At 54.8% G+C, this 25,552-nt stretch overlaps 1 protein-coding gene across 1 annotated transcript; it reads right to left on the reverse strand.

Moving 5' to 3' along the window:
• Window positions 1-25,342, reverse strand: TNFSF12 (TNF superfamily member 12). The gene is made up of 16 exons (XM_088141987.1): window positions 24,450-25,342; window positions 21,837-21,875; window positions 20,776-20,860; window positions 20,143-20,205; window positions 19,940-19,975; window positions 19,497-19,621; window positions 18,749-18,997; window positions 17,955-18,214; window positions 12,152-12,207; window positions 10,817-10,975; window positions 10,249-10,412; window positions 8,387-8,480; window positions 6,766-6,813; window positions 4,450-4,568; window positions 2,572-2,713; window positions 1-1,724 (listed from the first exon to the last, which is right to left on the reverse strand). Exons 1-16 carry the CDS (start codon window positions 24,762-24,764, stop codon window positions 1,615-1,617), a joined length of 2,064 nt encoding a protein of 687 aa, XP_087998113.1. The 5' UTR covers window positions 24,765-25,342; the 3' UTR covers window positions 1-1,614.
• Window positions 25,343-25,552: the final 210 nt, after the last annotated feature.

The raw sequence follows: 25,552 nt of genomic DNA on the forward strand, positions 1-25,552 counted from the left end.
CTCAGTCCCAGCCACCCTATTGAGCTCCAGGCTCAACCTGGATTTAGGGCCCCCAGAACAGGACTGGAAAAAAACAGGGCCACCACTAGGGGGCAGCACACGAGGGGTTTTGCCTCTCGTTGGTGCCCTCTGGGGGCCGCCCCCATTGCTGCAACCCCAAACCCGCTTCTGCGTCCTGCAACGCAGCAAAATGCGGCCGACCAAATCGTGCTGGTGTGAGATTTGGTGAAACTCTTTCTGGTGCCAAGTGTCATTTTCCAGGTAAATTAAGGCTCTCCAGAGAAAGAACATCGTTGCCTGCCCTCCACCCCACCCCCGCCTTTAATTACAGCCAGGTCAAAATCGTGGCTTTGTTCCGGGATCGTTCACACATTTTCCCGGGAAAAACAGAAACAGTCGCATGGAACCCGGAAGTTAATCTACAAAGGAGAGAAAGAACGATTCTATCTACACTATTCCTATCTCTACGTTTCTATTACTTTGCCCTTTTCCCCCTTGAATCCCGCGAGAGCTCAGCCTCCCCACCGATGAAATATCGCGAGACCTCCCCGCATCTCGTCCCGGGGCATGAAGAGCTAATAATGCAGACCTGTTTTCTGCCTGCAGCATTACTATCAAGCTGCAAAATCTCGAGTTTTCTGCCTCATTACCAGCAGCCCGCCGGTTGGATCCCGCCTTGCCTCTTGCAATTAGCCCACAGATGCCCCTGAGCCTCATGAAAGCCCCACTGATTTCCCTGCATGCAAGTTACGTGTGATCCAGCCTCTGTGCTCGAACCATGCAACCTGTCAGCTGCCCCCAGCTCAGAAGTTTTATTTGTAAAAGGTGCTTTCGTTCTGCACGAGCCTTTGCCCAGGTCCCAAATAAAATGCAACCGTTCCAAAGAGCAAACAGGAAGCACCTGGGTTCTTGCAAGACGTGGTGCATCGCAGTCACGCCGCTACGCCAGCTGCCCCTGACCTGTTGCTCCTCCAGGCATTTGGGAGGAGTCCTCAGCCAGGACGGGCTGCAGCCGAAAGGACGGCTCCTGGGAAAGGTGGCGCGGGGTCTGGCGTGGCATTCAGAAGAGCGCTTTGAGCAAGGGAGTTGCAAGGGCTCCCCGGCTTTCTTTCGTCCACCTGCAGAAGAACAGAGGATTCAACTAATCAGGGGCTAGCCCGGGGCTTCTCACCCTTGGCGGCTGGAAGACGTGTGGACTTCAACTCCCAGAATTCCCCAGCCAAGCCGTTCTGTTTTCAGAAGACCCGGCGAGACCGTTTGCAAATGTCATTCCAAAAGGCACGAAAACGTCTGGCGGCTGCTTCGATCGTGCAAAGTCTTGGGGTCTCCCAGCTGAGGGATCCCCGGAGGGGTCCGGAAGAGCGAGCCGGCGTGGCCTAGACCTTTTCGCACTGCTTTTCGGCCGAGAAATCTGGGCTCCGCCAGGAGCAAACCGTCGGCTGCAGACCGCCTCTTTCTGCATCCGAGCGCCCAGCTTCCTCGAGTCCGCCCTACGTAACCGCGAGCCGGAAGGAAGCAGCACCCTTAGGATTTAGAGCGGGGCTCCCACCCCGAGCCCCGTGGGGATCCTTCCTGGGGTGGGGCGGGGCGGGGGCCGCGAAGATGCCCGGCGGTCTATAGACGGAGCACTCCCAGGAAGGTCCCGTGAGCGGAGATGTCGAAGGAGGCGTTGAAGCGTGGGATTCGCAGGCTCAGGCGGTCCCCCTGCTGCAGGTGGAAGACCCCTAGGAAGAGGAAGAAGGGGGCAGACACGGTGACCCCCGCTGAACATCTGCCCCAACACACTGACCCACGTTAACATTTTCCCCTAACGTGGTGCGTGTCCCCAGCCCACCCCGCGCCACGTTAGGGGAAAACAGGGTTCCCACCTCCTGCCAATCGGCCAGGCTTGGCTCCGTGCCCCTAAATGGGGGTTTCTTCCACCTCTTTGCAACCGCCCCTCGATCTGGAAAAGCCAACGATGCTTGCGCAAGTCAGCTGGGGACGGGGGAGCGTTCCCGTCGCAGCCGTCCAGTTGCAGGGGGAGAGGCGGGGTTGCCAAACCGCCCGGCTAGGCTAAGCTCACTTCGTTGCCTGGGCCACGTAGGAGGGCAAAGACACGCGTGGCGCACGCCTGGGACGCCTCGTGCACGCGCATCTCCGTTGGCTATCATTTGCTCCAAAGCCGTTCCCACCTTCCCCGTATCTCCCCCTCACTGCAGCATGAATAAAGTGTTTTGGAAACAAAGAAAGTTGGGCACGCTGAGCTTTCTCCTCACAAGGAATTGGGGCTGGGGGGTTAAAAACTGGGGCACCTGCGCCCTCCCCTGGCAGAGCCTCTGCAGAGTGAACGGTGGGAGAGGAACGCAGCAAGGGGCCTCCAAGGATGGAGAGGGACTTGCAAGGATCTGCCCTGGCCTGAGGCCGGAGGGAGGTCTTCAGCCACCTTGGCCCGTCCGTATCGCCAGAGCCAGGCTGGGGCTGGGCAGACCCAGGTCAGAATGGCTGGAGGGTGCCACGCGAACGCTCCCTGGGGCCCGCGTGCAGACATTAGACCTTCTGCAAAGGCGAGTGGGACAGGCTTCTGCTCACCTCCGCTATAGCAGCTGTTGTAAGCCTTCTCCAGCTTGGGAGGCATACTCTGGACGCAGCGGAAGAGGATCTGATCCGCCTTGCCTGGGGCCACTCGCCGGAGTACCTGCCCCATGGTAAAAGTGGGGTCGTGGAACAGCACCTGGAAGGGAGGGGAGAAAGGGGGCCAGGCATGACCTCTCCTGATCCCCTGCCATTTAGTTGACAGACAAGTCGCTCCGTTTCTTGCAGACCCAGCCAAAACGACGCATGCCGTTGGCCTCCTGCAGGTCCCCCTCCAAAGTCTAACCAGGACTGACCCTGCTTAGCTTTCTGAGGTCATTCAAGGTCAGATCAGAGCTGCTGCCTGCTACAAAGCAATTCCACGAGTGACCACGTTTCCAAGCTAAATTTGGCCAAACCGCTCAGCCTCCCCCCAGTGTTGCACCTTAGCAAGACAATAGCAGATTAAGGATATTTGCATTCAGACTATTTGGCAAATATTGCTGACAGTTTATAAGTAGCCTTCTTGGTCAGCAGGCTTTGTTTATGCCTGAAGCCACAAACAGGACCTTCTCTGAACTTGAAGATATATCCTTGCATCTTCTCTAATATGACCTTTTAAAAAGACGCTTTACTTCACTTGTCATGGCTTGGATAATTTCAGTTTCATGCCAGAATTTCCTTATAAATGCAGTCTTTTCTTATCCTTCCACCCTTCTCAAGCTGATGTCTGGGCTCACTCCCTCTCTGTCTTAAAAATCTTCCTTCTTAGTAAGATATAAAGAAGAATTAGGAATTGGGGTGGCATTAGAGTCGATCCTTTGGATCCTTTGGGGTGGAATAAAGTTCTTGGCTACAGCTGGACTTTCTCTGTTGCAATTTATCCCACGGTGGGATTATTTGGACATGTGAGTGACTGTGCCAGGAGCTGGAGAGCTCCGGGGTGGCAGGATGTTACCACGGGTTGGCCACGTCTCAACCACAAAGGGAATGGTCAGGAAACTTTTAAACGTGTTGGTTCAGATAGCCTGCAGTTGAAAAGAGTTCCATTCCAGTTTGTCAAAACCAGGATTAAAACTCAGTCAACATATTCCCGAGACAGAATATATCAACTTCTGCAAGCATTTTTCCCAACGACCTTTTTTTTAAATGTTTCCCATCACAGGATTAATCCTTGCAAATGATCCACGTGGGTTCAACTCAGCATGGCTCTTACTTAGACACAAATTATTTCCCCTAAGAACAGAGGAAATAATTTGTGTCTAAGTAAGAGCCATGCTGAGTTGAACCTACGTGGAATAATCTCTCATTCCCGTATTCAGATCTATGTCTGGCTGCTCTTGCTAACCCAGGGTCAGTTCAGGAAGGCCTTTTGCGAGGCGCATCAGTGACCATCTCCAGTCTAAAACCAGTCATTATGCAAAAAAACCCCTCATTCGCTTTCTTCCTCCTATGAGCCCAGAAAAGAGAAGGAAAAAGCCTTTCCTTTTTTCTGCCAGTTTGACCAGGACTGACAATTTCCCAATCAAATCTGGATTTGATTCCATTTGCTGAATTCCTCAAGGAAAGTATAAAACAGTCCTCAACCATCCAGCAAGAGAACAGAGAAGAAAATAACTCCCTTTTTCCTCCCTCTCTCGTTTCTCCTTCCTTCCTTCCTTCCTTCCTTCCTTCCTTCCTTCCTTCCTTCCTTCCTTCCTTCCTTCCTTCCTTCCTTCCTTCCTTCCTCCCTCCCTTGCCCCGTTTTGTGACCTGGCCTACCCTGAAGGGCCGGTCCCATTCTCCCAGCCTTATGCCCGGAAGCTGGTCTTTCGGTCTGGCTGGACCAGCGGCCAGGGCCAGGAGGGGCCACGAGAGCCCCTCTCCCCCTGCCTCTCAGGGTGGGGGTCCTCTTACCTGGCTGTAAACGAAGTAGAGCCCGGTGTGCTTCACCACCACTTCCTGCCCGCTGGGCTCCAGGGCATGCCCCTGCTGCAGGAAAGGCGCCCACCAGATCTCTGTGGTACCATCCTCCTCTGCGGGTGAAGGGGGAGGAAAGAAGAGGTCATACCGGAACGCCCCCCCCCCCACCGACAACCGTCCCTCCGCCACCCGCAGCCGAGCCCTGTCTGCCTTTATCTGTCTTGCACGCAGGACGCCTGGGTCTTTAATGGAGCAGGCAGAAACTCAAGAGGTGAAGCTTGGCCCTGATCGCAAGAGGACTTAAAAGTGGCTGGCTCCGCGCTCCGCCACCCTCCCACCCACACGCTCTCTACCAAAACATCTCATTTCATTTGTTAGATTTATCTATCATCTTTTCTCCAGGAGCCAAAGGGTAATTGACAATATTACAGGGACGGGCTTTTAAAGATATATTTATGAGGGGCTTCGGCATTCATTCCTTAATTAAGGGAGAGGAACAAGCCCAGTAGAAGAACAGGAACCCTGTGGCTATTTGCTCAGCGGAAGATCAGCCCAAATTGCTAATCCCCCGGGCCAACATGCCAAGAATGCCAGCCAAAAGGAAATTAGCAAGTCGAGAAAAGAGCCATTGTGGTGTTTTTCTAACCTAGATGCGAGTGGGAGGAGGAGGCGGCGGCAGCGTGGGGAAGCTGAGCAAACGTGGGCAGCGTCGAGGGGCAGAGGGAGGAAGGGGCCGGAGGGCTCCAGCGAGTGGCGGTCTCGAGCCGGCCCTTGAGCTGGGTCCCCAAAGCCACCGATGAGTCCTCCCGCCCCCAAGGCAGCCACTGCCCCCCCAAATGCTCCATAGTTCATCAGCCCCCCTGCTCTGCCTTGCAAAGGAGGGGCCGTGCGGCTGGCGTGGCTGCGTGGAAGGGAGGGAGGAGGTGGGCCAGGGGGCAAGACCCAGGAACGTGCTCCGGCGTGGCCCGTGGAAGATCCAGAGTTGCCTGGGTGAGAAAGACATTCAGCAAGAAAGTGCGGGGTGTGTGTGTGTGTGATCGCAATTTTGCAATGCTTGCATTTTACTTACAAATCTCCGGGCTGGCCGTCCTGGAGATTCCCCCAACGGGGCGATCATTTTTAGCTTTTTTTCCAGCTTGGCCTCATCTGCTTCAAGCGACAGGTGGCCCTGCTCACCTATACAGGTGTACGTTTGCTCCTTTCCAGCAGCCGGGAAAGCAGAGGACGCATCTCTCCCCGTGTGTGCGGACTACAACTCCCACAATCCTTGGCTAATGCGGCTGGAGTTCATCCGGTTGGGAACAGAGCCTGCTCTTTCCATGCACGAAGCCTGAAGCTCAGGACTCCAGGACCAGACGGGATTTGCAGAGCTTAGCTCATTTCTACAGGTTTCCCTTTTACAGTCTCCGACTTCCAAGGGCCTTTCGTTCTTTCTATCGTATCTGGACTGCAGTACTCCGAGGGACCGCTGGATGCCAGCAGAGATCCAGAACCCAGGGTCTCCCCACTGCCATCTAGTGGCCATCTCGATTGTTGCTAGCCCTGTTTGGAGCCCGTTAAATGGGTACATTGTATATCTGTGTTTCTCAAGCTTGGCAACTTTAAGATGTGTGGACTTCAACTCCCAGGGTTCCCCAGCCAGCATGGCGGGCTGGGGAACCCTGGGAGTTGAAGTCCACACATCTTAAAGTTGCCAAGCTTGAGAAACACTGTTGTATATAGTTAAGTTGCACTCTCCTGTCTTTTTATTATTGTATTTAAATGTAGCTTTTAATTTTTTAATTGCTTTTAATGGTAGAAGATTATGGTTTTACTTGGGTTTTAACTACGTACGCCGCCCAGAGTCACACGCAAGTGAGATGGGCAGCCATTTAAATTTAATAAATAATAATAACACCCCAGATTGAACGGTGGTTGAAAAGAAGAAAGAGTGGATAAGTGATGTGGCAATATCAGGGGAGAAGACAAAGAAGGTATCAAGATCTGAACACTGAAGTTGAAAGATTATGGCATCAACCGGCCGTGGTGGTCCCAGCGGTTATCGGCACACTGAGCGCCAGACCAAATAGCCTTAGAACATCTGCGCATTGACCAAATCTGTCCATTAGAAAAGGCCACCCCACTTGGATCCACGCATATGCTACGCTGACACTTTACGACATCTCAGGTTCTTGGGAAGGACTCGATGCAGATGAAGGCCAACACCAGCTAAAGGACTGGCAGTGATTTCACGTTATTGTGTATATAATCATAATCATAATCATAATCATAATCATAATCATTTATTCCAATCCCTAATCTACTACTCACCATTACTGGAATGTTGAGTGGGGACCAAATGCAAGACCGAGTGTTTTTCTAGTGGAGAGCAAACACAATTGAAAATACTGGGGTTTAACCGATAACGCCTCCCAAACAGCTTCCCACCCTGTGCAAGTTTGTGCAATTCTTGGATAGAATCGCTCTGCTTCCCTGGTGCCGATTCAAAAGTTCACCTGGCATTGCAGTTCCTTTTTTCGGGCAGGCTCACCTGCCGATCAAGGCAGAGAGAGCTGGATGGCGACATAAGCCCTGACTCTGAGGCTGGACCTGCACAGGGATGCTTGCAATGAGGGCAAAGCCCTCTGGATGCACTCAGAAACACTGTACTTTCCCTTACAGGTAGTCCTCAACTTACGACCATTCATTTAACAACCATTCGAGTTACAACAGTGCTGAAAAAAGTGACTTACAACCGGTCCTCACACTTACGACCACTGCAATATCCCCACGGTCACAGCATCCAAATTCAGGCACTTGGCAACCGGCATGCATTTACGATGGTCGCAGCATCCCAGGATCACGTGATCGCCATTGGCAACCTTCCCAGTCACCTTCTGACAAGCAAAGTCAATGGGGGAAGCCAGATTTGCTTAACGACCACGTGATTTGCTTAGTGATCATGGCAAAAAAGACACGACTCATTTAACAACCGCACTGTTTAGTGACGGAAGTTCCGGTCCCAATTGTGGTCATAAGTCAAGGACAACCTGTATGCTGATGTGAATGATATGAGGTTGAGCCCAGCACTGGAAATGCCTTCTAAAACTTGACAGATCCCGAATCCCTGGAATTCAGGGACAACCCTCCCGACCTGAAAACCGAGCCAGCTGACTTATGAGAGCTAAGTCCAGCGTTCCAGCTGGCCTTGTTTGGCTCTTCCTGCAATAAAAGCAGGGCCACGAACGTCCTGAACTGTTTTGCTATAAACAGCCTTTTCTGTGGACAATAAAATAGGCACCAGCCACAGCAGCCCCTCCCCACAATATTAAAACTCTGCAGAATTAGCAAACCTTCCGGCCAACTGGGTTCGAAACCGCAGGACAACGACTCGCCTTGTTTTATAAAAAGGCTTCCAGTATGGTGCTCAAAAGCTTGCTTGAGAGGCGTTGCCCGTATTAGACGCCCAGCGGTTGTGACGCCTCTGTTTTTCTCTGCCTCGAGGGCCTTTGCTGAAAGCCACAACCACAGACCCACCGAAGGGCACAACGTCCTCATCCGGGCTGCCTTGCTTTATCACTTTCACTTCCCCTCCTGGCTACCCTGCAGTTTGGCTCCTGAAGTCATCTGCTCCACTGCTTGACGTGCCCGCAAGAGGCATTCACAAAATCGCAGACGGACCAGAGCGTGCCACCCTGGCTGGGGAGATTGGAGTTCCCGGTAAAAAGGACCGGGGGCCTGCAGAAGCGGGGCTGGCACCGACCGAACGCCCTTCTGCAAGACCGCTCAGTCAGACCCCTCGCAGGGCTTTGGAGGGTCGGCATCACACCATGGCTCATCTGGATCGACGCCAAGTGTGGCTCTTCGTATTGCTGTTGTGGTTTATACCTGCTATCTTTCCTCTAACCCTAACCCTAACCCTCGTTGGTCCTGCAGCTGATGGTCTACTCACTGCGCTGACGCGGTGGCTGCTCCTGGGTTGTCTTCCCCACATCCCTTTTCCATCTCGGCCTTAACGTGCGGAGCACTGGATCCCCATCAGCCTTCTGAAACCAGGGGAGGGAGCAGAGAGCGCCCTTCAGCTTCTCTTCCAAACCCAGCCCCCCCCGAATAATTTGCCCACCAAAAGCAGCGGCACCCGGGCACTGCCAACGTTTGGCCAGAGCAAGACGTGGGAGCTGCGTTGGGCTGAACGTGCCCACGGGGCTCGGCTAAGGGCTGCCACAAGCAGCATCTGGCAGGGAGGACATCCTCTCCCGTTGCAAGGGAGCAACCACACGTCTGAAACTCCCCACGGGAGTTTTTCACGCCCCTTTTGTGGTGATTCAAATCTCTAATTCAGCTGCTTTTCAAATCTGCAAAATCCAAAATGGACCGAGTTGGGCTGAAGGAAGAAGGGCAGTCAATGTTCCTTGCTTGATTAGCAATGTCTAAAAACCGAGGAGCAGAGGCTGTCCAGAAAAGTTGGCAGCCCTTTTCAGGAAGCAGCCTGGCTTAGAGTTTCTCACCCTTGAAAAAAAGAGAAATTTCGCACCTATGGACTACCAGAAGCTGCTTCCGCCTTGCTCTCGTGGGAGTTATATTGTTTTTGAAAAGCAAGAACAGAAAGTTCAAAAGGAAAGCCTTAACAGATAAGGAAGGGGAGAACAAGCTGGCTTTGAGCTTCGGGCTCCTGGGTTTTCTTGTGGCTGCCTGCCAACGCGCCTGGGCACTTGTGCCACGGCCTCGCTGGCTGTCGGCCGTAAGCGAGAGCAAAGCTCCCGTCTGAGATACGGGATATGGCTTCGCTCGTCCTTCAGCATGCGCAGAGTGGATTTTTCTCACCCAGGTGCGGAGCTTTCAGGGGGACTGGTGCAAAGGAGCCCCGAACCCCCTAAGCCTCCATCAGACACTCTGCATGTGCTCAGAGACATGGCTCTTTCCTTCTTACTTTGCATATAACGAGGTCACAGTGGCAAAAGGTAGCATTCTGACAGTTGAACGTTGATGTGCAAACACACCACCGTGACAGCAAAGAAATGCGTCATGTGGTAAGAAAATGTACTCTTTACACTGCAAAGAGAGTGGAAAGCTGGATCTGCAGAAAGAAATCATCTAATTTCTGCAAAATCCCGAAGTCAGGAAACCTCGCTGGAATTTCTTACACATAAGCTGAGCAAAAGTTTCCTTTTTTTAAGGAGCGGGGAGAAGATTAACGGGAAATTAATCCTCAGAGGAACAAAATCAAAATAAGAGTGTGAAGCTTGTAGAGATGGCAAAATTGCACGAGAACAGACAAAGTTCACAACTTTTTTCACTTCAGAACTTCCCCCAAAGCGTTTCCACTCCCCAACCCCTCATCCCCGAAAAACAGCACTCGTTCTGCACAGGCCCCCTTGGCTCTGATCAGTCCATCCAGATTTTGGGGAGCAGAGATTAGGTCAATGCTAGGCCAAGGTAGTTTGGCCTGAGAGGAATCCGGGGGAAAAAAAAGCATATCTATTGTTTCATTACTGCATTAAAGCCCCCTTGGCTTCATGCAGCATCGTCAGACGTCCCCCGCGTGATGGATTTCAGTTCCCATCTTTTCCTGTGCTGGCTGGGGATGATGGGAGGATTTGTAAACCTATTATCTGTGGGAAACTGGGGGTGGGAGGGGCAGTGCCATATGGGTCTTGGGCTGTGTCTCTGCACTGCAAAGTTCACTTCGGGCACAACTGAAGGTGAGTTCAGTCAAGTCTACAACTGCACAAAAGCAGGGGGCAGGGCCATGTCTGGAGCCTACAAGGGCCAAGAGCCCGAACCCGTCTTCTGCGGAGCCCCCTCTTCTCTTACCTGCTGTGAAGTGGGGCTGCCCTGGTCCCCCGCCATCGCAGATGCCTCGCAGAAGATTTCTCTCCGCAGCCCGGCTAGCTCCTCTCTCAAGATCTCCAGGCGTCCTTGGATGCTGAACAGCATGAACAGGCAAGCCAGCAGCCCCACTGCCAGGGCCCCCACAACTGCCCAGGGCATTGGGGGGCGCTGCCTCAGCCCCAAATGAGCCAGGGGGGCCAGCCCCATGAATGGGCTTAACGTGCCCCTCCGGATCTTTGGAGGCATCGTTCCCTCCGGTTTCTTCCCCAATCTAGTCTCCCCACTGGTGGCTTCTAGCACTGCAGAGCCCAAATCCCTGACCCCAACAGTCCCCAAAAGTTGGAGGGAGGGCCCAGGCGTCCCGGGCCCCCCAACCTTCGTCTCCTGGAAAATTCCAGCTTTGGCATCACAGCCTTTGCCTATGGAGCCCCCGGGTCTTTTGCTAGGCTCCCCAGGTCCAAAAGGGCCCCCAGGGCAATGCCCCTCCAACGCCCCATGCCCCCCAGACATGGCCTGTCTTCCTCCCCAAGGCTCGCTGTCCGGCTGTCACCGCCTGGCTGAAGGAGCAGGTCGCTGCATCGGGCCACCGCCAGGCTGGAGAGCCGTCTTTCCCGGGCGCTCCTGTGTGCCCCTGTGCGCAATTTGGTGGCAGCTGCTCGAGAGCGGGAACGGGCCTCTCCCCCTGCCCCACCACGAGGCCCTTGGTTTCCTGGGCAGGCAGAGAGCGGCTTTCCCTGTGGGGCGGAGAGGAGCTGAGCGGGTGCCAAGGAAAGGGGCGGACTGTGCGATGATTGAGGAAGCTGAGCAGGACCCGTGGGGGCCAGGCGCACCGCCCAGGGTGGCGCGCGGCCAGCAGCGCCCGGCGGCGCCCTCGGCATCACCCTCGCAAGCAGAGGGAGCGCGGCCACCCTCCAGGCTCCACCGGGCGGGACCCGCGCTGGCCCCTTCCCGGAGCCGCAGAAACAGCTGGCCCCAGCGGCCCCGATCCGCAGCCCCCTCGCCAGGGCCTCCTTCCTCTCGGTCCGGCGCCCGCCGGCTTTTTCTCCCTTGCAGAGGCGCTTTGAAGTGCCTCCCAGTGTCCCGAGAAGCGAACCCGCTCCGCGCCCGGCCGCTGCCCGTCTCCAGGGCTGGCTGGGCAAGGCGAGCGCCGCTGCCACGGGGCAGGCTGGGCGGGGGGCCGGGCGCAGGGCGGAAAGAAGGGGGGCTCCCTGGACCAATCTTCCCCAGCCAACCGCGGAAGGATGGGAATTGCGGAGCGGCTTTGCACGGAGGACTTGAGGATCCCCTTTCCTGCGCCGCGCGGCCGGCTGCAAGCGCGGAGAATGGCCCACCTCCCCAACGCCCCCCGGGGACGGAAGGGAGGCAGGGAAGGGGGAGCATCTTCCCCCAACCAGGCATCCTCCTGGCGTGCTGGAACCACGGCTGGCAGAACCCCCCAGCCGTCTGGACCGTGGCAAGGGGGAGCCAGCGGTAAGGTTGGCGCTTCCGTCCAACTTCGCTTCTTGGCTCTGCGGGAAAGGGAGCGGGCGCTGCCCCCCAATTGCCCTCTTGACCGCTGGGCTCAAGCGGGGCGGGGAGCAGCTGCTTGCCCAGCGCCCCCCCCCGGGGAACATTTTCATGCAGTCTCGCTCTAAAGCAGTGTTTCTCAACCTTGGCAACTTTAAGAGGTGTGGACTTCAATTCCCAGAATTCCCCAGCCAGCTTGCTGGCTGGGGAATTCTGGGAGTTGAAGTCCACACCTCTTAAAGTTGTCAAGGTTGAGAAACATTGCTCTAAAGCCATCTCTGACTCTGAATGCGCCAATGTGAAGGTATTTTCCCCTCCAGATCTATAGCCTGCATTGAATGGAAGAGGGATCAACATCACAAATATTTTTGCAGCATACCTGTTTTCCCAGGCCCACTGGCATCGTCGTCATCATCATCATCATCATCAGGGTTACTGATGGTGAGATGCAAAAAGCATGACTGCTCCCCCGCAAATCTGGCCTCCTAATACCTGAAGGAGCCTTCTGTACATGCTCCCTGGCACCCGTAGCTTCAACAGCGATGGGTCTCAGACCTGCAGAACAGTTTCCACAGCTGTCATCCCCAGCTGGCAACTACCAGTTGGGGGGATTTTTTTTTTTTTTTAGTTTTAGCTCAGTCTTTCCCAGACAAGCCCCTTCCAATTAAAATAGTCTGTGGAATTCATTGTCACAAGATGTAGGGGTGGTCGTTAACTTAGAGGGCTTTAAAGTAGGCTTGGGTAAATTGATGAAGGTCAGGTCTATCAAGGGTCTGGGAGATTGTGAGAGATGTGGTCTCCATCTCCTGGAAGCATCCAGTTGGCCTCTGGGAAAAACAAGACACTGGACCAAGACGGGCCTTGGTCTGATCCAACAGAGCCTTCCTTCTGTTCTTCAGATATGATGATGGCCACCAACTTGGATGGCTTTCAGAGGGGACTGGATACATTTCTGGAGGACAGGTCTACCTTATTGGCCTTGAAGACTCCATGTTACCTCTGGGTTGGGGGGCAGAAGCCTCCAAGTACAGGCTGCAGGGGACAAATTTCGGGAGAGGGGCACATCTCCACCTCCTGCTTGTGAGCACCTCAGAAGCACCTGGCTGGTCACCATGACAGACAAAATGTGGATTAAGACGGACCTTGGTGCAATCCAGAGGTTCTTAAGTCCTTAAATTCAACTCCCCAGACAGCAGAAAGAGATGTAAACAGAGGGGCAAGATGGAAACAGGTGTGAAAAAATGGAAACGGACTGAAAATAATACACTCACTTCCCACTTCTGCTCCCCCAACGGCACTTCCTGTCCCATCTGAGTCCTGTTTACAATTACGAATGAAATAAAGCACAAATAAGATTTAACAGGATCTTTCCACTGTTATTAAGATGGCTTCTTTTAAAAAACAATAACAGCAAACGTTCTGCGTTAACAGCTTCCTTTTCATTTATTCCATTTCAAAAGAGGATAACCCTCCTTTCCTCTAGCCGTGATTCCAGGAATACGAGTCCTGGGCAAAGCCAGCCCTGCCATTCGACGAGGGGGTCACCGAAGGAGAACAAATGGGTCGCTAATCCATTTATTGTTGTTGCACTTTTACTGATGGGAAAAGAGGCACTTGTGAAATTCTCTGCCTCTTGTGGCACTGGGCTGACTGCAGGGTGATGAAATATTGCTCCATTTAAAAGACGTTATTGGAAAGTGTTGTGTTGTTGTTTTTAAATACCCGCCATGCAAACAGAGAAGTTCGGGACAGCACTGAAAAGTCCCTGGTTTTGTGTGAAAGCAAAATGGTTTGCTTGACATTTTTGTAGCACTCTGAGTCAGCAAATGTCAGTTGCTGCTTTCCTAATTCTGCAAGCCACCGGTGCCCAATCTGGAAGACCCCAGATGAACTGGGACTTCAACCACTGTCCTCCAGCCAGCAACCATATTGGCTGAGATCGTGAGACTGGCATTTCTCACCCGTCTGGGGGGAAAAGCTGCCATAAACAAGTAGTCATATTCTGAGAAGACAGGAAGGTCTCTTCCCCTTCTTCTCCCCCGTCTAGGGCACGGAAAGTCTTGCATTCCCCAAAGGGGATTTTCTGGTGCTTGTGGCATGTTGCCCCAAATGTGCCCGCACTGGTAGGAACTGTTCTTATTTTGAGCAGGGAATGCCAGACATGGCAGGGGGACAACCGAGGCAGTGATTTTCTCGAGTTGATGGACGTGGAGATGGACTTGAGAATGTAGGTTTAATTAAGAATGAAAGGGCTAAAATGTATGTCAGATGGTATGAACTGATGTCTGTCGACATGAATGGAAGAGTGAAAAGGCAACAAGAAAAAAAAGGGGATTGTATAATTTGGAGACCCAAGACTGAATGAGAATGGGGACTCTTTGGTGTCTCCCTAGAAAAAGGTATTTTTGTTTACCTAATTTAAGCCTAAAGTCTGTTCAGGTGGCTTGAATGAAAGGAATGAATCTAAAGCTTAAAGCAGGACATTTTATGATGAGAGATCAAGAGAAGGATTCAAGGATGATGAGAGGTTCCAAATGTGGACCTGCCATTATTTTATCAAGAGAGGATCTTGGAGGAAAAAAATGACATGGAAGAAAAGACGTGAAGGAAAGTGTCAGCCTTACTAGGTAGACCAAACAGGAAACACAACCAGATGAGCTAATTCTACTTTATTGTAAGGCTACATTAACAGAATCTTGCAAGTCTGAAAATACAATTCTCCCCCCCGTCTCCTTTACAGCCTGAGAAATTAGGGAGGGTCTCTTCTGAGCCTCTTTCCCCACCCACTGTGCAGCTGTGGGCTAAGCTGTCTCTTATCTGACCGTTCCCTTGGCGGTGTCTCTGGGCCCAGTCTCCCAAGGTCTTTCCCACATACCATTACAGAAAGAAGAGTGAAAATGGAACTGAAGGAAAGCCTGTGAAAGAGGATTAGAAGATAATCTCCCCAAAGAAGGAATGGGGTGCAAGAAAAGAGGATGTAGAGGTTGCCGGGAAGAGAGGGAAAGGAGTGATGGCACAAGGTGCCACCGAAGGGTCTGAGGAAGCACAATGAGGGATCTTTGGTAGAAAGATGAAGTGAAAAGGGCTGTGGATAGGAAGAAGTGCCTATTAGAGAACAACTGCTGCAAAAATGGGTGAGAGAAAGATATTGTATAATGCCAGAGGGAGAAAAAAAATCATTGTAAATAATCTTCTCAGAAACAGCTATGGTTAAAACGAAGATTAAAGGAAGCAAAGAAAATGCAGTGCGATTCTGATGGAAATAAAAGCATTCTTTGGAAGTTCACAAATAAGGAGCTTCCAGAAGAATGAATGGAATTAAGAATTAAAAATGGGGACATGGCTTGGAAGGAAACTGTAGTGAGGAAATTTAAATATGTATGCAGGAGTGATCTCCTATGTTAAAGATTTCAATTCAGACCAATGGTATAAATGACGGAATTCCAGAAAACGATGAAAACAAAATCATAAACGCTGTGAGGACGTTGGGAAGATGTCTGCAGATGCAGATGGCGTAAGCAGATAAGTGTTAAAATATGAACCCGGTTTGCTTGCAGAGCCATCGTGTGACTTCCTTAATATGGGTGTGAAGACAGCATTTGCACCAGACAATTGCAAGAATGCCACTGTTATTCTCCCGTACAAAGGGAACAATAGCAAGAGCGAACGCCAAAGCTCCAGGGGGTTGGCTAAATGTGTTGGCAGAGTCCTGATCAAAAGTATGCAAGAGGTAACAATAAACCTAATTTAGAAAAGCGCGCGGTAGTTTCTAGGCTGGGTACGAGGTGTTCAGGCCAGATTCTTGCTCTTCAGCAAATTCTTGAGAAATACATGAATGTGAAAAAGTGTATTGTCCATGTATTGATTTAGAGAACACTTACGATAATCTGAGTCGAAAGTTGGTTGTTTAAAGTGATAAGGGTGGTACGCGATGGGAGTAAGGGATGCATGAGAATAACTGGACTTGGGCTCAACACTGAACAGGGGGTAAAGAAAAGATAAGTGAGATTTCCTTGGTGGTTTTATGTAACTATGATAAATGCCTAAGGAGTTCTTTTGGTGACGGTACGTGGAGATGTGACTACATGGTTATCTTGGTACGCACGCAATGCCATGTTGTCTAAGAACTGAAAAGATTGGCAGCAAATGTTAGATAGATTGCATGATGCAACCAGGAGTACAGATCTAAAATAACATACAAAAAATAAGAGAGTTGTGTTTGACAGGGAAAATGGACTGAACAATTGCGCTTGCAAAATTTGCAAAACCGGAGCAAAGAACTTGGCTGCTGTTTGTGTTTTTAACTGCTGTGAGCTGCCCAGAGTCACCATGAATCAAATAAAATAATAATAAAAATAAATAAATTGCATGCCTTGGTAGAACACTTACAAAGATGGGAAGATGGAGAAATTGAAGGTGGGCAAGTTCTGGTGGAAAGAAAGTGGGTAGCGTGGGGCCTGTTGCGAGGAGCGAAAGTTTGTTGAAATAAGCCGTGCAGGAGAGCGAGTTGCTGTACACTTCGTTATGCAAAAGTTGTACAAACATTGTGGTCAAGAATGACAGGGTGTCGAAACAAGGGACAAAAGGAGGGACCGACATCGTCGGGCATTGAGTCCGTGTGGCTGGACGGATCAAGTCATAAAACAAATACGGAAAGAAGAGCGAAAAGGTTGAGGGGAAGACGATCGAGAAAGTCATGTGTGAACAAGCAGAAGCGAGAAACCGAAAGCACAAATGGGAACGCATGGATCCGTACATGGAAGGAATTGGCGCATGGATTCAGCCTGGCTGGCAAGGGCCAAAAGGCAACGGGTGGGTCTCGCAAAGGGTGTTGGTGTAAACGAGATTGAACTCGATTTCCTTCCCTGGTCCGTCTTTCCGAGCCACAGGCTGCTCCTAGCTCCTTTTCTGCCTTCGTACCAGCCTGCTTGCCCCAGGAGGATCAGCAAGGATCCTCTGGAGCCCCTTGAATGTGTTGGGACTGCAACTCCCAGAATTCTCCAGAAGCCCTTGGGAATTCTGGGAGTTACGGTCCCAGAAAGGGAAAGGCCTACTTAAGCTTAAAGCTATGCCTACCCACACAGAAAAGGCCAGCTTTCACACGATCTTCCAGAGCCCAGTTCCTCAAAGGACGTGCAAACAATCCTAGTTTAAGCCTTTGGTTCCAGCTCATGAGTCCCCTGAAGTGACCCTGGATAAGCCATAAGGCAGTGTTTGTCAACCTTGGCCGTTTGAAGACGTGTGGACTTCAACTCCCAGAATTCCCCAGCCAGCAACGCTGGCTGGGGAATTCTGGGAGTTGAAGTCCACACGTCTTCAAGCGGCCAAGGTTGACAAACACTGCTGTAAGCTATTGGTTACTGATGTTTTTCTCACAAAAGCCACAACCATTTTGTCTCTGCAGAAATACAACGTAAATCTTGGCTGCGCGAGAAGCACGAAGCATTACAGCAATCAGGGCACCCCCTAAAAGGGCAGCTTCGAACGTCAACCACCCCTTGGAAAAACCCATTTCGGAAGGGAAGGGTGTTTGAAGTCCACAAAGAGGAAGTCCGGGCAGCCGGGCATCGGGATGACGCTGGCCGGGCAAACGTCAGCACCCGCGCAGGGAGGCCCGGTGCCCGTTATCCCCCATGCGCGACCAACAGCCCCCTGGCGAAGGGGCTGCTAGGGAAGACCACAGGAAACCCTGTATCGCTGTATTTTTATTTCGATGCTGTGCAGTAAAACGGGAGCGTGCCAACTTCTGGTCGCCAGGGGCCGTTTGTTAAATGATTCGGGGAGCAGGGAAGGTGGCGAGCTGTGGCGGAAAGCAACGGTGCCAGAGAGGACCGGGCTGGCTATTTTGCCCCCTCCAAGTTTCCTAAAAGTAAATGAGTGGCGGTAAGATGTCGGCAGGGGGAGTGAGGGGGCTGCGAGATCGCCACATTTTCCAAGGGGAAAGGCTTGGGGGGGCCGTCACCCCCAGGTGGGGCTGCATGAGAGGCCCTGCGCTTTCGTGCTCGCAGGGGCCGCAGTTCGACGTTTTGCAAAGCTGCATCTGCGGAGGCGTGCAAACTTTTGCAACGCCTGCCCGGGGTCTTCACCTCTTCCAGACCCCCCAGCTCCAGGTGACTGTCTGGACCCCCCCTCCCATAGCAGCCTGCAACTTTCCCCAGCCAATGGGAAAAGTCCCCTTTCACTTTTCCCGGCCAATAGGAAGCTTCGTTTCTTTAGCCTCTGCCCTTCCCCGATTGGTGAGGTCCAGCTTCCTCTCCTTCAGGGTTTGCCGCCCCCTGCTGGCCGCTACCCAAACAGCAGTCTCTGGAGACAGATGTGCTCCCGCGGTCCTTCCCGCGCTGCCCCCACAGCTGGACGGCAGGCAATTCTGCTCGGTGGCGGGCGGCCGAGCCCCATGGAGGTCGTCCTCCACCACGACGGCAGGGGTGCTGGAAAAGGCCTTCTGCAGCATCCAACAGGCCCAGGAGGGGAAGCAGAATAAGTATAAAAATGCAGAGCAAAGTACAGATGCTACGTACGGTGCCCGGCCAGGGTGAAAAGCTTAACTGCGCTGGGAAAAAAACAGAACCCGGGCAGGAAAAGGGAGTGGCGAACCGGAGTCCACGCACGCAGGAGCCACTGGCTCAGTTCCTGGCTGATTTGCCTCTGTTCAGGTGACCGCTGCCGTTTGGGCTGCAGAGCTGGCGAGAGGAGGGGCCCCGCGGGGTCTGCCAAAGCAAAGGTGCAGGGGTTACAGTCGTCCTTCCCACCCCTTTCCTGCTGGCACCGTGTGGATGTCGGAACAGTGGAATCGAGAGCAGGAAACGGAGAGTCGCCGACCCGGAAACAAGGGGTGCCAGTCGGACCCGCTCTGCACTTGGAGGCAGAGGAATCCGCCACGCGGAAGCCAGCAGCGCGGGCTCCTTCTCTCCTCTCTGGCTCCCCAGAGCCCATCCAGAACCCCAGCCCTGCGGTCTTCCCGCGGCCCCTTCTCTCAGTGGACCTGGAAGAGGCCGAAATAGGTGAGGTAGCGGTCAGCCTTGAGACGGACTCTGGGGATGGTGCGGAGGCGGATGGACTCCTCCGGCCGCAGCAGGACCAGCCCGGAGACTTGGCACACCCGGAGTTCGGCTTCCTGGGGTCCCGAGCTGGTGGGGGGGAACTGCTCCAAACAGCGCAGGGCCAGCTCCCCGCCCAGCATCACGTCCAGCTTCATGTAGATGGTCTTCCCCTCGTTGAAATGGACCTGGGGCCACAGAGAGGAGGAGAAGCGTGGGCCGCGTAATCCGGGGAGGCCAGTCTGCTGGTCTCATGGAGATCAGATTCACAGAGAACCTGGCCCCCTGCTGCTCCCAGAATTCCCCAGCTCCTGCCATGCTAGTGGGGAATTCTGGGAGTGCACCCAAGAGGCCCAAGATGGAAGAAGGTTGAAACAGTAAAATACACACAGCTGCGGAGGCAACCAATTACTAGTGTTTTTCAAACTTGGCCATTTTAAGATATGTGGACTTCAACTCCCAGAATTCCCCACTAGCTGGGAATTCTGGGAGTTGAAGTCCAGGTAAGTGGCCAAGATTGGAAAACTCTGAATTAGCCAATCACCTGTCTTGGAAGGAAGTGAATCCAGGGTCCTTGTGACACCCTCCTTCCACTCCTGGCTCCCTCCTCCTCCCAGAAGACCGGGAGAATCCTAAGCCCCAGCATGCTTTGCTGTTATTACCCACAAGCCCCCCTTCCCCGCTCACCTGGCAATACAGGTAATACAGCCCCCTCTTCATCACCGTGAACTCCCCGCGGCTGCTGTCATAACGCAGGGGGTTTGTGGCGTTGAGCCTTGCTTCGGCCCATCCACGGATCGTTCCGTTTGCATCTGGAGAGGGGGGAAGACGGGGGGTGTGATGAACCTCCAGCTTTGCAGCTCCCCCCGGAGGATCTCGCCCCTCGCCTTCAACGGCACAAGCAGAGCTGATCTGGGGCCGCCCGAAGCTCCCCAGTCGCCGTTGCACATTTCCCGGATTCACCCATTTCCTGGGTTCGTGCCATAAACTGGACCGTGCAGGCTGGCGCGAGCAGCAGGCTCGGTTCCATAAAAGCCAGCAGCCACGGTGAAAGCTGGCCCAGCTGAGCAGGCTACCGGCCAGGCATCGTTCCCCCCCGGCCCTCCGAAAGGGCCCCCGGGAAGTGTTACCTGCCTGCATCCCAGCTCGTCCTACCGTGGCCTGCACTGAAAGAGAGAGAGGGGGTCAGTCCGAACTCCTGGCTCGGGGATGGAGGGCTTTACGGCGCCTGGAACGACGCGCCGGTAACACCCAGGAACCGAACGGGGACTGCCAGGGCTCTGGCATCTCCCCTCTCCGGGAGGGGCAAGCGAGGGCAAGAGGAGAGCCCTACCTTCATAGTGTGCTGCGCAGATTGTTCCGGTCCGGCAAGGCCGAACGCGCTTCCCTTTCTCAGCTGAAAAAGAGGGTGGGGGGAACTTGGGTGGGTCAGTGAGCCCAGAGAATAAGAGAACATCAGCAGCCAATCTTCCTGCCCATCGGAGCGGGAGACAGACGGGAGAAGCTTCTTTCCGAAATCCAGCCTCAACAGAGGCAAACCACACTTTTCCAGGGCTGGACTGGGCCTTGGGGCCGCCGGTTGCTGACGAGAACGTGAGAAAGGACTTATTCCCCAGCCAGACTGATTGATATGGGTGTCCGTGCTGAGCTCCTATGGCACACAACGCATGGCTTATCCAGATGTTTACTGCTTTCTGTTTTCAAGGGTAAGCTGCCCAGAATCATTCTGGAGTCAGACAGCTTCTAAATCTAACGAGTAATAATAATCATAGCGTGGAAGATGGTTTGTTAGAAAGAGGCTGGAGAGTCAGGCTGGTTGGGATCCAGGTCAACAAGGGGCTGAGCCCAACCTCAAGGGGCTACAGATAGACCTTAAACGGTTGCTGAATGAGTGGTCATTAATCAAGGACTACCTGATGTTCTTCAGGCTATATCTACCTGTCCAGCCTTAGGAGGAGGGACTCACCATGCCTTCGATGCCGCAGCGCCCCCTGCTGGGCAAAATGGTGCAGGAACTTGCCTTGGTTGTTCCAGCTGGTGGAGAGCACCACCTAAAGGAGCAGGGAGGTATTGCACGTCAACACAACATTTTGGAAAGATGAGTGGGTGGAGGCTGGAGGAGCTTAGCAGGGCCAAATCCCTGCTAATGCGGGAAGATCAGCCTTCCAGCCCTCAGCCTTACTGACAGCCCCACAAAGCCTACCAACCAAAGAGACAGGGCATGCTCCAGAAAGCCACTTGCTCGACGAATAGCTCAAAGCAGCGAGTCAAGCTGCATGTTACAGGGAAAGGTAACCAGATTTGTCAGCACACAGAATTCAGAAAGACACTAGCATCTTTCCTCTCGTCCCCCCGCCCTTAATTTTTCTTTCTTTTCCAAAACAAAACCAGAGGGTTGCAGTTACTCTGGTTTATTCCCTTAAAATCATTTATGAAATCCTCCCCCCCCCCCGAAAGAAGCCTAGCCTTCAGAACCAGATTCTCCTGCTTCATGAAGGAGTGGGACTCATTCCTCAACAGCTGTCACTCATGCTAGGTTAAATGGAACCTCCATGTTTGGAGGTAGTCTACCTCAGAATACCCAATGTTGGGGGACAAGCAAGGAAAGGCTATTCCTTCCAGGTCTGGCTTGTGGGCTTCCAACTGGGACATCCGTGGAAGGAGAATCGTGGCCTAGATCGGCAGAGGGCTCTTCAAATATTTTATCTTCCCACGGTGGTCTCACCCTGAGTTGCTGAAGGGTTTGGGCCTGCTTTTCCCCCCCAATGGTGGGCCATTTAACATTTTCTTATGGGGGGCAGGCGGAGGGCAACCTGCACCCTTAAACCTGTACGGTTCTGCAGAAGCCTTCTCCCATTTACTCCCGAGGAGACGAGAGGAAGCAAGTTTTCCTCTTTTGCTTTATACAGCCGGGCTGCAGGAAACGCCCCCATTCCCCCTGGTGCAAAGTTGCCCGTTTCGTGCCCGCGTAATAAAATTCTTCCATGCGGTGCGTCCAGAGCGTCGCAAAGAACTACGTTCACCTACCGGGGCCAGCTCCTCTGGGTCGTCCTCTGGCAGCAGTTCCTGAGGACCACAGAGAAGACCCCAAGTCAAGCCACTGAACTACACAAACAATGCTCCCCGACATCTCACTACTTCCAAGAACGAAGAGTTCAGTTTGGAAGTGAAACCCAGGCGCAGTTCCATGCAAGGGTTGGCAGAAGAACCAGGATCAAACGAAACACACCAAGATAAGAAGTTGCTACTATCCCAAAAAACCAAGTTTTTTGGGGGGGGTATCATCTAGAGCAGTGTTTGCCAACCTTGGCAACTTTAAGATGTGTGGACAACTCCCACTTTTGCAAATATCTTTTCTAGACCAGGGTTTCTCAACCTCAGCTGCTTTAAGAGGCGTGGACTTCAACTCCCAGAATTCCCCAGCCAGCATGGGAAGAATTTAACCCACCATTCCAACCGGATACCGATCAATCAGGGCTAAAAGCCTTTGCACCTGAAGAGGAGGGGGGAACTTTTCCCTGGGAAAAGTTCAGAACCGCAGAGCTGAAATGCACTCCGAGGGGCTCAACGTGAGAGGGGGTTGCTAAGGAAACATAGCAAACAGATGTCCCAATTTCCCAGCTGTTTGTGCACGAAAAAAAATGATAAAAAGTCAAACTGCTGATTCTCTTCTGCTCAGCTGGTGGCAACGTTCAAAAATAAATGTGTGCGTCTGTGTACATTGGAGGTAGGCCAAGCCACCAATCTATCTATAGCTCAAGCCGTGGAACAGACTAAGAATCATGAGTTTTTGGCTCCCGTCCTTTTCGGTGCAAATGGCCCCCCATTTGCTACCCTCCAGATGTACGATTTCACCGCTTACCATCTAAACATCTGGGGCACCTGTCTGGGGAAGGTGCGTGCGTGTCTTTCCCCAAGAGACTGGCCGGGGCTAAAATAATGCCCCCCCTTATTTCATAAAATCTCTGCCCTCCGGCACCACACGTCAAAACCACGTGAAGAAAGCCCCAAAGTCTGTTTGGGAGTGGGAGGAATAGAAAACAAACAGATTCTTCCAGACAATTGTTGCCTTTCCTTCGTTGACAAATCATAGAAAAATACTGTTAAAGCAGCAGATGCTGTGTGAGCAGAATTAGGCGGTATGCTATGAATTCTCACCTGGGGGAACGGGAGCGCTGGAGAGGGTGGGCTGCATGGAGCGCAGCTCTGCACTCTGCACACGCTCAGTGGTTCTCTTTCCCTCCCTCTTTTCATAGCAAGTATTAAAAAGCCATCTCTTTTTATCACTGCACCCCACATTTAAGGGGCAGAATTCAGAGGATATAAGCAGGTTGTAGGATTGAACTCCGGTTTCTGTTTTGACCCCTGCCTCAGGCTAAGAGCTTTCTCCAGGCCTTCAAGCCCCCGAAACAGCTGCTGGTGATCCACCTCCCCCAGGGCTGGAGGCGGCTGCAGGACCCTGGCCAGTCCAGGCAGCTCTCCAGCTTCCAAAGGCTCGGCTAGGCCAGGCCAGCTGCCGGGTGTGTGGGTCCAAGGGTGGGGTGGGAAAAAGGGGCACGGGGAGCTTGGCCCCTGATCTCTGAACCACACACCCACAGCCGCCTGCTTGGAGGTCTCAGCCTGACTCAGCAGGCGTGCACTGGTGGGGCGCCCGGGAGGCAGGGCCCCTCCAGGAAAGAAGGAAGTGTGCAAACCTGTGGCTTGCCCTGGCTTTTACAGCAGTGTTTCTCAACCTTGGGAACTTGCAGATGTGTGGACTTCAACTCCCAGAATTCCCCAGCCAGCAAGGGGGTTGGGGAATTCTGGGAGTTGAAGTCCACACATCTGCAAGTTCCCAAGGTTGAGAAACACTGTTTTAGAGCATGCTCCAACTGATGCATTTGGAGGGCCCAACTCTCCCACCTGAAAAATACAGGTTTTGGAATCTGCTGCCCCATCTTATCCAGATGCGCAGAGCAACAGCTGGGCTGACTCAGGGGCGCTTGGAAACACACTGGTCCCCCCACTTCTGAGCCTGGGGAGGGTGCTTGTGGGAGCCCAGCCCTTCAAACCTTTGCAAGATGAACGGGGGAGGCCGAAGGGGGCTTGGGCTTGGGGAGGGGAGCCCCTCCCTGCGCCTTTTGCACTCAAAGCTGCAAAGCCTCCCAAGCCCCCAGGCGCAGGGGCTGCCCCACCGCTGCCACGGGCCAAACTCTTCCCCACGAAGGGGGGGGGAACTTTCGAAAGCAGTTTGCGGAACTTCTGACCGGCCACAGCGAGGAAACCCCCGGCCCCCCTGCACGTGCGCCGCGCCGCCTGCTTTTCTCACGCGACGGGTCCACCCGGCTGAGCGGCGGCGCTGCCCGGACTCCGCGGGCGCAGGTGAGCGGCGCGGCGCGGCGGGCAGGGCTGGCCGGCCAAGCAGGCTCCGTCCGGCCCTGGCGGGGCCGGGGTCCCGCGCCCGCGGAGGGGCTGCCGCACCCACCCGGGGTTCAAGGAGCCCGGGCCGGCGGGTCGCTTCGCCTTGGCCCGCCGCCGCCCCGACCTGCCCCGCCGCCCCGCGCCCGGCCCCCCGGCCCCGGACAGCGCGGGCGCGCCCCGCCAGCTGCTGCCGCGCCCCGGCCGGCCCCCGGCCCGGCGACGCCCCGGCCCGCCCCTCACCTGCGGCAGCGCGGCGGCAGCGGCGGCGGCGGCGGCGTCTTGCTGGACGGCGCGGGCGCCCGAGCGGGGCCAGGCGGCGAGCAGGAGGCTGAGCGAGGCCAGGAGCAGCGCCGAGCCCGAGGCCAGCGCCAGCGCCAGCAGCACCAGCCGGGCGGGCGGCTCCCGCGCGCGGCGGCGCCTCCCCATGGCCGGGGCAGGAGCGCGCGGGGGCCGGCGGCGGGCAGCGGTCGCGAGCCGCCAGGAAGCGGCCGGAGCGGGCGGCGGCGGGGGCGGCGGCGCGGCGGCGGCCGGAGGAGGAGGAGGAAGCGAGGCCATCGAGGGGAGGCCGCGCTCGGCCGCCTGCCAGCAGCGCCAGCGGCAGCGGCAGCGCCCGGTGCGTCGAGAGGCGCAGCCCGGGAACTGCGGGCAGGAAACGCCCGCCGGAGGTGCTGGGCGGGGAGAGGCAGCCGGAGCGCGGCGGCGTCTCCAGCCCGGCCGGGCGCTGGCGCAGGAAACCGCAGGCAGCGCGAGGGAGTCCGGGGCGCGTGGGAGGCCCGCGAGCGGAAGCGGGCCGGAGAGCCTCCGCGGCCGGGCGCAGTCTACCTTCGCGCGGCGGCGCCCCCGCGAGCCTCGCCCTCCCCGCCTCGGGGGCGCTGCCTCCCCTCCCTTCTGCAAGGCGGCGCTGGGCCCCGCCGGCTTCCCGGAGGGGCCGGACTCCGGCCCCCATCATTCCCAGCCCGCCGGGGCTGGAGGCTTCGGGGCTCCAGCCGGGGAAGGCTGCGGAGGGCGACCACCCCCCGCAACCCCGCGCGGGGCGGAGTTGGCAGCTTCGCGGGGGTCCCGGCAGCAGCGCCGCCCCATCCCGTCCCTCCGGCCTTTCTCGGCTGGGGAGGAGGGTCCTCGCCCCCCCCCCCCCCGCAATCAGCCCCGGTGCCTGGCGGGCAACCCTCACCCCTCTGAACCGGGGGCTGGAAACGTGCAGGCCGAGCTCCGGCTGCCCGCGGCCGCTTGCATGGCCCCGGCTGGCGGGAGCGCCGGGGCGCCGGGGGTCCCGCCACGCCGGGCTCCCCTCCGCCGCCCGCGCGTCCCCTCTTGAGTTTTAAAAATGTCTGTGGTTCGCTTCC

Source organism: Python bivittatus, unplaced genomic scaffold, assembly GCF_059951505.1.
Source record: "Python bivittatus isolate LINGU-HERP-01145 unplaced genomic scaffold, Pbiv_v1 ctg000370_np1212, whole genome shotgun sequence".
Lineage (NCBI taxonomy): Eukaryota > Metazoa > Chordata > Lepidosauria > Squamata > Pythonidae > Python > Python bivittatus.

What these genes read in the sequence shown, in the direction of transcription:
- TNFSF12 (XM_088141987.1), bottom strand. Translation starts at nt 24,764, where the DNA reads ATGGCCTCGCTTCCTCCTCCTCCTCCGGCCGCCGCCGCGCCGCCGCCC. An exon ending in CCTGCTCCTTCAGCCAGGCG is followed by an intron (nt 10,413 to 10,816) that starts GTGACAGCCGGA and finishes TGCCCTGGGCAG; the next exon opens with TTGTGGGGGCCCTGGCAGTG. An exon ending in CAACAGCTGCTATAGCGGAG is followed by an intron (nt 1,725 to 2,571) that starts GTGAGCAGAAGC and finishes TCCTCTTCCTAG; the next exon opens with GGGTCTTCCACCTGCAGCAG.